Source organism: Nelusetta ayraudi, unplaced genomic scaffold, assembly GCF_046127955.1.
Source record: "Nelusetta ayraudi isolate G7.1 ecotype Tasmania unplaced genomic scaffold, CSIRO-AGI_Nayr_v1 ptg000090l, whole genome shotgun sequence".
Lineage (NCBI taxonomy): Eukaryota > Metazoa > Chordata > Actinopteri > Tetraodontiformes > Monacanthidae > Nelusetta > Nelusetta ayraudi.
Window position 1 is genome coordinate 3864449 of NW_027466140.1, and position 10552 is coordinate 3875000.

Consider the following 10552-nt stretch of genomic DNA (forward strand, 5'->3'; position numbering starts at 1 on the left):
AAAGAGGAGGGGTCCAGATGAAGGATAGATGAAAAGGAAGAAAGCAAGTTGGGGAGCAGAGGCATCGCTGGTTTGACCTGGGAGGGATGGAGGGGGCTGGGGGGAGCGGGGTGAGGGGGTAGCGTTTGCGGAGATCAAATTAAAATCACACTGGAGGTGACACGTGACGCCAGCCGGCCAGCTTAAAAAACTCACACCACGCAGGTAAAGTATAGAGGCTGCGCAGCGCGAGTTACGCAAGATGTCATACGTGGTTATGATGATGCGTTAAGAAAAAAAAAAAAAAGCCCAAAGACCTGGTGTGACAAAGCAGCCCACCCCCCTGGTACACAGCTGGGGCTCGGCCCGAGTATGGCATAATGCCGAGGCGGAGGGGGTGCTGGTGAGCGCAGGCTAGTCATTCAAGCGGCGCCCAAGGTGAAACGGATTTATTTACATTAAAGTGATGTGCACCCCTGTCCAAAATGGCGGCCCCCGCGCTTGTTGCTAGGCAGAGAGCGGCGGAGTAAAGATGGCGGCGGCCAAGTGGCAAACTGGGAAGCGGTGGTCTAATCAGCGGTAAATACTGGTGAGGGCGGGGTGGGGAGGGGGGAGTGTGGTAGGGTTTCGGTGATTATGGAATATTACACACAGCATGGCCGGAGTGCACAGCGCCGTGATTGCACGCTGCAGTCGGTGAAATTCGCAAGCTTCCCGCCGCTTTTGCACAACAAACGTACAAGAAACGCACCTGTTTTGAAAGTCAAAATGACATTTGCTCACCTCAATATCCCATCCCATGCCAAGATTTACTGTTTTTTTTAGAAATGCAGAAGACAAGGGGGACAATTTTGTAAATGCATATAGAGGTGGTCGGCGCATAGGAGACTGAGTTCTGTGAATTAAACACAAAAAGGAATTGAAGAAATGCTGGGGAAATGCTGAAACCGCCGATGGTACAGAAAGAGCTGAAAGATTTGATGCTCACACAATGATAAGGTTGCAACACAAGAGCAAGTGATTTCAGGAATTTGGGTAATCGCATCATTAAAGTGCTGATCAAAGGTAACCCAGTTCACCTCAATTTACATGAAGAAAGGAGCTCTTAACCATTGAAATATTTTCCAATATCATCTCCTTAAAATGACTTAAATCAGAGTGTCACTGTGCTGACAAAACAAGCCTTCTGTAATCTGGTTGGTTCTGGGTGTGCATGGAAATCATTTCCTAGAAAGATTTGGATGTAAAACTGAAATAATATTCATTCCTCATCAGGTTTAGAATGAGAAAGTTTGTGAGTAGATCATTTACGCCGTGTTCTTGAGTAAGAACAAGTCCAACGTGTTGCAACTTGTGGCTTGTGACTTGTGATTCTCAAAATGCATGATGAGAAGTATATGCAAACCTTCTGCAAATATCACTTTGACTTTCAGGTTAAACAAGAAAAACAAATTTTCAACACAACTTTTTGACCATCTTTGCAGCAGTTTTAGATCAAGGGCAGATAAAACCCACATGCCCGCTGTGTGAATGCACTGTGTGTGTTCCTCCAGGTGTAGCTTTTTTTTTTTTACTTTCATTAATAGCAAAAGCACTTAGTCAATATTAATTCTGAAACAAAGCACAATAAATATGTTCCCACTTTTATTTTTGCCTTACAGACAACATTCAGATTACAGCAACAAAAACAAAATTTTGTGTACTTTTAAAGAATCTCAGGAATGTCAACATGGCCAAAGCTGGAAAGAAATATTTGCCTGTGGAGAATTTAGCCCCAGTGTATTTTTATTGCATTGCATCCAGGTCCAACTTTCATCAAATCAACCATCTTTCTTAGCTGGTGTATTTTTCTTTTAATTATTATTATTTAAAAAGAAATGTACAAATGCTCTTTTGAAATGATCACATTTGATGCGAGAAAACAAACTTTTATGATCACTATTGTCAGAATTCAATTCTTTGAAATGCTTATATCCGTTTGTTAAACATACAAAATTTTGTTTTGGAAGTGCATTGGGCAGTTTATTTTTTTTATTTTACACAACAACAAATGCTTCTTTATTCTCCATTTGAATAGGTTTTAGATATAGATATTTTTTGTATTTTTTATCAAAGGGACAGAAGCCGAACACTGATGAACAAGCCAACTCACAACACATGAGTTGAAATTATAAGTGAGCAACAGGATTCTTCTTGGGTTTTTTTTGGGTTTTTTTTACAATGAAAAACCAAAGACCGTCAAGGTCCTTAAGAATTACATTCCAAGATACAAGATGGTAAAATATTATTAAACGTTTGAACTGAAACGTTTTAGGCATTCGGGGTGAGAGGTCCTTTAAAAACCATCATGAAAATCGACCATAAGGTTTGTGTGCAAACATCACTTCCAGGCATTTTTTTTAATTTTTTTTTTAGGTTATAAGGCGATGGGCAAGGTAGGTGTGCGTGCGTCCAAAACGAGAAAAGACATACGTGCACGGGGGTAAAGGTGAGAATATTAAATATTATGAACAAGTTTGCGGCTTGTAATGCGTAAATTACGCAGAGGGTGTTTGTGAATGATGGAGCGGCCTGACTGATCCAGAACAGCTATTTCCATTTAGAGTCCCTTCATTAAACCTGTTTAACACCTCTGCAGCACAGCCAAGTCCTGCTCCGCCTGTGCGTGACGGTCCTGTCTCTCTCTCCTCTCCGCGTGTTAAAAGGCAGCACTGTGCGTGCGTGAAAACTGACGACCTACAAATATGACGCACCCTCCTTTTCCTTTAAAGAAAGTAAAGGAAAAAAAAAAGTTGAGAGTCCGGGGTGGAAAAAATGAATTCATTGATCGGGTTTAACCACACAAGCCTGATCAAAGAGAATATAGACACTTTAATAAAATATAGAATACATAATTAATTAAACAGCAGGCTTATGTACAGTAGAGCCGTATGCTAATTAAACGCTTTTCATAGTATCACGAACACTTTTTCTTTTCTCTTTCTCCTGCTCACATTGTTCTTACTCTGCACAGAAATGCGAAATATATAGTACAAACAAGAGTGCGAATGTGTAATGAGTGGAGCAGGGGGAGAGAAGAGTGGAACTTAATCAAGAGGAAAGGAAAAAAAAATACTGAGCCTCGCAACATCTTAATTACAGACAAATGGCGCTGCAGGCCCATCGCGGTGCTACATCTCAAAATACAACTTGAGGAGAGATATGTAGATATGTAGCCTCTTCATCTCGACACAGGAAGGAAATGAAGCGTGTTTCTTTCCGTCCCGACACTGACTACAACTTGTTTACATTCAACACTTGACCCCCTTTTCTACATTCCGGAGGTGAAACGATTCCCTTTCATTTCCCTAAAAGACTCAACATTTACATTAAATCTGTTTTTTATTTTTTAAGCTAGATATCTCCAACAGTTATGTAACACAGCGCACGTACAGCTGCTAAAACCATTTTAAGGGCCTCACCACAAAACACATAAATCTCGCCACAAAACAAGATTGTTTTTTTTTTTTGTTTTTTTGAAAGGCGCAACTCCTAGCTTGTCCCTGTCAAAGCGTTTGACGCGACGTTCACGGATATAAAATATAGACAGCGACACATACACAGCATTAATAGGCCCCTTGAAGAAGAAGGGGGAAAAAAATCGGCAGCCCATGCAGCTCAGAGAGTTGGGATGTTGCTGCACTGCTTTGGTGGGAAGGAGTCCACGCCGCTGTGGCAAGTGTACCAGCCGTTGACTAGGCTTTTCTGAAAGGGTGAAGTGGTGGGGAAGGTCCTGGAGCTCTGCGCGAACGTGTGAGCCGCCTGTCCGCAGGGGTGCTGGGAGGACTGGGACCTGTAGCTGTTCCTCTGCAGCAACAAAGGGTCCAGGAGGGGCTGTGACCTGTGCGCGCAGTAGTCCAAGCTGCTGTCAAACGCGTGATGGAAACGCGACCTCGGGGTCGACTCGTCCCGACTCTCAGGGGAGCCGGGCAGGTCCAGGCTGGAGGCCGCTGGCGGAGGCGGCGGGGAGCTGGTCGGGGCCACGTCGGGGACCCGGGTCGACCTGGCCTCCGCCGCGGTCGCGCCCTCGTCGACCGGACGCGCGTCGCCGATTTTGGCGTCGAGCACCTTACTGCTGCCGTGGAGCTTCATGTGCTTGCGCAGGGAGCTCGGGTGCGTGTAGCATTTGTCGCAGCCCCTGACCTTGCACATGTAGGGCTTGTCGCTGGAGTGCACGTGAGAGTGCTTCTTCCGGTCGCTGCTGTTGGCGAACCTCCGGTTGCAGCCCTCGAACTCGCATTTAAAAGGTTTTTCACCTACAGACGAGCAAAGAGAGAAATGCTTCGAGTTAAGACAAGGTGGTTCAGAGGCCCGAGTCATGCTCGCTCTCGCTCGCTCTCTCTCTCTCTGGACGGTGCGTGAGAAACTAGAGCTCTGCATGAAACCCAAGTCAAGTGGGGAAACGGTCCTGTAAGTCCAAAGTTTACATCCAGGTGTACCTCCGACCATAACTTGACAGCTTCTTGGTTATTCGACTACAAATGTAGTCATTTAAACCACAGGACACCTGATTTACAGGCCTTAAACTGATAATAGAAATGCGCAAAATTCAGATGATGCGCTTAATTGGGCAGTTGGGCAGAAATAAATGGTGATTTGAATTCTGCATTGCAACAAGTATGTTTAAAGGCCCACATCTGTGGCTGCAGCCACACGTGCACGGTCTCATGAACCTGCAGCGTCATGTGAAAATATTAAAATCATGATGATTTATGGCTCTCAGCAAGCTAGCTGACTTCCTGCAGCAGCAGCAGCAGCAGCGAGCGGACAGTAATTTGGATTATGGGTCCATAAATAAAACGTCAGCGATTAATCAAATCAATCTGAAGGGAAAAATATTTTTATTTTTTTCTTACGTGGAAGATTAACAACTGCCACACGTAAAAGTCGTTATTCCGCCGCCCCTTTCCACCTGCTCGTCTCCATTTTCAAAGAATGCATCAACTGGAATAAAAACGCAAAAGAAAATTTCCTCCCACAGGCTGACCATCCTTTATTAATTACATTTTCAAAAATAAATGTCTGAACTTGACAACAGCTACAACATTTTGGATAGGGTGTCGTGTGAGAGCACAAGCAAGAGGCGATGCCACACAGAAAATAAACCAATGCTTCAGAAATAAAGGGTAAAATGATAAATAAACTGCACGTTTTAAAAAAAAAAAAAGAGAATCTGCAACGTGATTTCGGTGCACTGTGAGAAAACAAAAGCCATGAAGGCCATAAATTCATAAGTAAATTATTTGTTTTTTAAAAAGTGACTTATCTTTAGAAATTATATCACTGTATGACGCCACACTTGTGAGTTTCTTTTATTTGCCTATCCATGACAGTGTGTTGCGCTCTGTTCCTGAGCACATGGAGTCCCTGGGAGGCAGACGCAGCGTAACGGCTACGTCACAGCTCTCCGGTGTCCCGGCATTTATTTAATAATTTCACTGAATGAAGTGGGAGAGGCACCCTAAGCAGCAGGCCTGCAGAAACGGGCTTGTAAGTGGGTTACTACGATTTATCAGGGGTGTGTGTGTGTGTGTGTGTGGGTGGGTGGGTGGGTCACGCTTCCCCCCACCCCCCTCCACAATTAAAACACACACACACACACACACACACACACACACACACACACACACACACACACACACAGCAAAATCCACAGAAACGGCAAGAAAATAAACGATTTGCATGACACACTTGCATACTGTAAATGTAGGCCGGGACAGAGAAATATCAGAGAAAAACATACATGAATTTAATCACTAGAATCACAGTAACAATGACAATGTGAGAGAAAAAGAAACTGAAAAGAAAAAAAAAGTATCTGAGTAAAATATACGTTTGTACAGAAAGCATTACGAAACTAACCAGCAAAAAGAACATATATTGTAAATGTTAAATATATAATACATTTAAAATAAATTATAAATTATTATTATTATAACACATTTATTATTATTATTATTATTATTATTATTATTATTATTATTATTATTATTATTATTATTATTATTATTATTATTTTAGTGACTGACCTGTGTGAGTCCTCTTGTGGATTTTCAGGTTCTCTGATCTGGCAAAAACTTTCTCGCAGCCGTGGAAGGGGCAGGGAAAGGGCTTCTCCCCTGTGTGCACTCTGACGTGGTTTACCAGCTTGTATTTGGCTTTGAAGGGCTTCCTGTCCCGCGCACAGTTCTCCCAGTGACAGACGTACTCGGAGTGCTCGGGTCCTCCGACGTGCTCCACTGTCACATGGGTGACAAGTTCATACATGGTCCCGAAGGCTCTGCAGCAGGGCAGCTTGCCGGCCCCCTCACGGCCGTCGCTCCACTTGCACACCAGCTCGTGTTTGACCGAAGCCTGCTTGTTGGAGCACCTGAGGAACGCGTCGCCTCCACCGCGCTGGATCGCCATGTTCAGGGGCTTGTACAGACCCAGGAACTGGGTGACGAGCTGCTGGTGCTGCTGCTGGTGGTGGTGCTGGTGGTGCTGGTGCTGCTGCTGGCTGCTCCCCTTAGGGTTGACAGCCTGGCCGTAAGGGTGAGTTCGGGTGAGGAGGTCGCCGGGCAGACCCAGCATCATCTGGCCGCTCAGGTCCCGGGACGCTGCCTCGGCAGAGGCGTGGGCCTGCTCCTGGTAACTGGTGAAAAAAGCGTGGCTCCTGTTGTCCCTGCAGCCGCCAGCAAAGTCACGGTACCTTCCAATCCCGCCATGTTGGCTCGCTCTTGATGCCAGTTGATCAGTGACGGGTGGCATTCCGGCTCCTGAGAGATTGGCTCCAATGATAATGCCCCGAGGGCTGTGCTCTAAGCGGTGGCCGGGGTATCCAGAGTCTGCGAAATTGGGAACCGAATGGTCAACATATGCACTGGACCTCGTCTCGGGGTAGTCTCGCAAATTGTGCGAGGGGCAGAGTTTTAAGGAAGTGCCAGTGGGGTGTCCCATGTGCTCTCCTGCCAAAGGTGGCAGCATCACGCTGGGTTCAGTATTGCTCTCCCCAGGGTTGACGCAAGAGAGAGGGCAGCCACTAAACCTCGAAAGGCTTGTCATGTTTTGTTTTTCTCCCTTTAGTAGTTATTGGGAGTTTTGGCTGCAAGTTTGCAAAAAAATCAAACCAAATCCGAGCATTTGGGCTGCCATTTGTTTTCTGATTTTTTTTTCTCTCTCTCTCTCTCTCTCTCTTTCGTTTGTAATATCATCTGCATGTGAAATAATTCTGCGCCGTGAACATCGCAGAAGTAGGCAGCAGACTCGGTTGCTTTAAAGTTGTGAGTGTGAGTCCCATGCCGCTCACTTTGCCCTGTTGATTTGTGGCAATAACCGTGGTAGTAAAGGGGGGACGAGGGGGAAAAATGCTTCGAAACAGGCCACGGTGCAATATAAAAGCACAGCAGGAAAAGCTGCTTTTAAAAAGGCAGCTTTGGGATTGGCTGGAATGCGGCGTGATTGACAGGCGCCGGGTTTGTTTTAAAAGGGGGACACGCAGGCGTTCGCCGCACGACTCCGTTCTCAAATATGGCAGAGAAAATGCTTTGAAATGTGCCGCGCCATACTCGCACATATTACTGCCTCTTTAACTTGAGGCGCTCTCTGCTACGATCCAACCTTCTCTCTAAATCTCTACATTAAACCTAAACGAGGAGCGGAGAGGAGAGAGGAGACGAGAGGAGAGGAGGGGGAGGAGGGAGCGAGAGAGCGAGAGAAAAAAAATGTCAAGGTTAACGCGCAATACTCATCATCCCGCTGGAATCAAGTGATTTACACCGGGAACGGGGGGCAGGATGAAGACAATCGCGCTCCAGTCTAACGCCCCTTTTTGTTTGGCTGGAAATGTTGCTAGAGGAGGGGAGCAGAGAGAGAGAAAAAAAAAGTCCCACTCCTGCCCCGCAAGAGTTATAATGGGGAGACTGGCCATTGCGTGCCCAGTCTAATTATTTTCAAGACCTGCATTGGGAGTGGAGTAGCGCGTTTGAAAGGGGTGAATGAGAGACCTACAGGAAAACCGACTCCAACAATTCAATCACTGGCATGGAATTCTTAAAAAGGACCAAATAAAATAAATAAAATAAGATGGAGCTTGATGATTCCGCGTGCTTTTCTCCATCTGTTATATTCAGTTTTCCTGCCCATCAATTCATTTCTTATTTGCAGATATTTTATTTAAACTTAGACATTCGGCTCTTTCGCGAAATATGTTTGCAGAAAAATAACGAAGTTTGATTGAGCAACAGGTCGCTGGATTTGCAACCACCTTGCCGGGTGTCCTTACATCACCCATCACACACTATTTTAGCACCATCGCGAGGGGAAGAGTGCTGAACAGGATGTACTATTTTACCTCGGAGCTCCACGTGTGAGCCACTTCTATACGCAGACCCCTTTTTTTTCCTCTCTCTCTCTCTCTCTCCCTCTCTCCCTCTCTCTCATTACGCGAAAATAAATAAATAAATAATACCCACGTGAGCGCTCAGTGTGCCACTTGCAGGCTGCGCGGGCACAAATGGGTTACGTCAAAATGTAAATCGGGAAATTTTGGGGGGGATGTAAAGAAGATAAAAAAAAAAGATGTAAAGAGCAGCGGATGGCGTCCACTGTTGCCAAGAAACTCCGAAAAACTTCTTACTGCGAGGTTGTGTGAGGACAGCCGCGTCATGCGCGCTATGCTGCACTTTTATATATTTATTTTAACTCGCAGCATTTTTTTTTCCTTACAATTTCTGTTCCCTTCACTTCAGTGACGGCGAGTTCTAAGCGGCATCTCTGTTTTGTTCAAACTTGATGTGAAACCCCTCTTTTTAGATATATGGAGAAAAAAAAAGCTGTCTCCATTTTGTTCCCTTTTTGAAAACAAAAATGGGGATTGATGAGAAAAAAAAAAACTTTTACACAATGTTGTGATGACGTCACCAGCACAGACAAAGAAAAGGCGGGGCCCACTTGACATTAAAAGGCGCAAATGGACAGGCCCGCAACTGGCCCGTCATGATTGTAATGGACGCTCGTGTTTGTTGACCTTTAGCCCGATGCATTTCCGAAAATGATTGAGGGTTTGGAGGCTTGTAAACTGGAGTTCCAGCCTGTCATTCAACTGACAGACCTGCACCATCCCAGCTCACTTGTTTTGAAGCAACAGAACAAACACACAGATTAATTTCAGATAAAAGATACGAGTTTGTGACGTGCGTGTCACTGGGCGTAATAAATGTATTTTAAAAGGAATATTACTATTTAAATGGCCACAGCAACTAAAGTAACTTGAATATTTCATTGGCTACGGATTCAGTCTCAACTTAGAGGCCAGCTTTATTTTTCTTTGTTGCACTTTTAAGAGAAAACACCAACAGTGACTCTAAGAACTTTATTAGCACATTGTTTTTTTTGAAAATTGACCTGGTATTTTTCTTAATATATTGGTAGAAAATAATTAAACTGTTGAATATGTCTAAAACATGCAAAAGCAAAATTATTTACAGGTCTGTTGTGAAATTGTAAAATATATATATTAAAAAAAAAAAAAAATGTTAATGACTTACTTGCATAAAACCAAACAAAAAACCTGCCCACTCTGTATCTGCATATCAAATTTGCACAACAAATATCAATCAATCCGAGGGAAAAAATACTTTAACTGAAATCATTAATATTATGATTGCTTTATTTCAACATTTTGACATCTGCAAAGGCTTCCAACTGTTCAATTATGAGCATATTGTCAATTATTGAATTAATTAAAAAAAAATCAGTTGGTAAACAGTCAATTTAAGAAATAAAATGGAAACTTCAGCTTTCATTGGACAAAAAATAAACTCTAAAATTTGTGCAATTTCTGATAGTACAGGGACAGCAACTAGTCAAGGCAACAGCAAGAAAAAAAAAATACCGCTTAAGAATTTTTCAGATGCTATATTATAAAGCTGATCTGTACAGAAATAAGATAGTTGATTTTAAGCAGGATTTAAAGGTGAAAAGCCTTTTTTTTAATTGCCTAAACAACAAAAACACTCTAGGAAAACCATTTAGGAAGAGGACAGCGATAAGCATCCTATAGTAAAATATACATGGTGAATGAAAATTTGTTCAAATCAACTATTAACAAAAACTGAATATGTGGACGCACTATACAACCCAGTGCCGCCACTGAGCACAGCAAGCTCATAGTGATTCACCTGGCCATGGATGTCATTGCAACACATGAAGCAAAAATAAGAATAAGCCATCGAACACAAATTACAGTCCGGAAACTGTGTGTGTTTCTGCGTGCGTGCGTGCGTGCGTGCGTGCGTGTGTGTGTGTGTGTGTGTGTGTGTGTGTGTGTGCAAAAGAGGGTGTTGAAGATTCTAATTGATGAGGGGTGGCAGAGCTTCATGACTTTATGAAATTTAGATGAATTAGCAGGTTTGGGATGAGTCCATTTGCCAACAGATGCTCCACTAAATCACTGCAATGAGTCAATTATTCCTCTCCATCAGCCATATGAAGGCAAACACAAGGTGCTGAGGCAGTCACCCAAGACCCAGGTACACATGTACTGTAGGAAATA

The 10552-nt window shown here is 43.7% G+C and overlaps 1 protein-coding gene across 3 annotated transcripts in view; it reads right to left on the reverse strand.

Annotated features, from left to right (window-relative positions):
* Positions 1 to 2830: 2830 nt before the first annotated feature.
* zic6 (zic family member 6) overlaps positions 2831 to 10552 on the reverse strand; it is a 62660-nt gene continuing 54938 nt past the window's right edge. For 2 of the 3 annotated variants that reach the window (XM_076046419.1, XM_076046418.1), the window contains 2 exons: positions 6048 to 6845; positions 2831 to 4274 (listed from right to left, as the gene is read on the reverse strand). In XM_076046419.1, the coding sequence (XP_075902534.1) occupies positions 3637 to 4274; positions 6048 to 6845 (1436 nt within the window). In that variant the 3' untranslated portion in view covers positions 2831 to 3636. Of the gene's footprint in view, positions 4275 to 6047; positions 7341 to 10552 lie in introns of those variants that run through there. The other variant, XM_076046417.1, reaches the window with a different exon arrangement.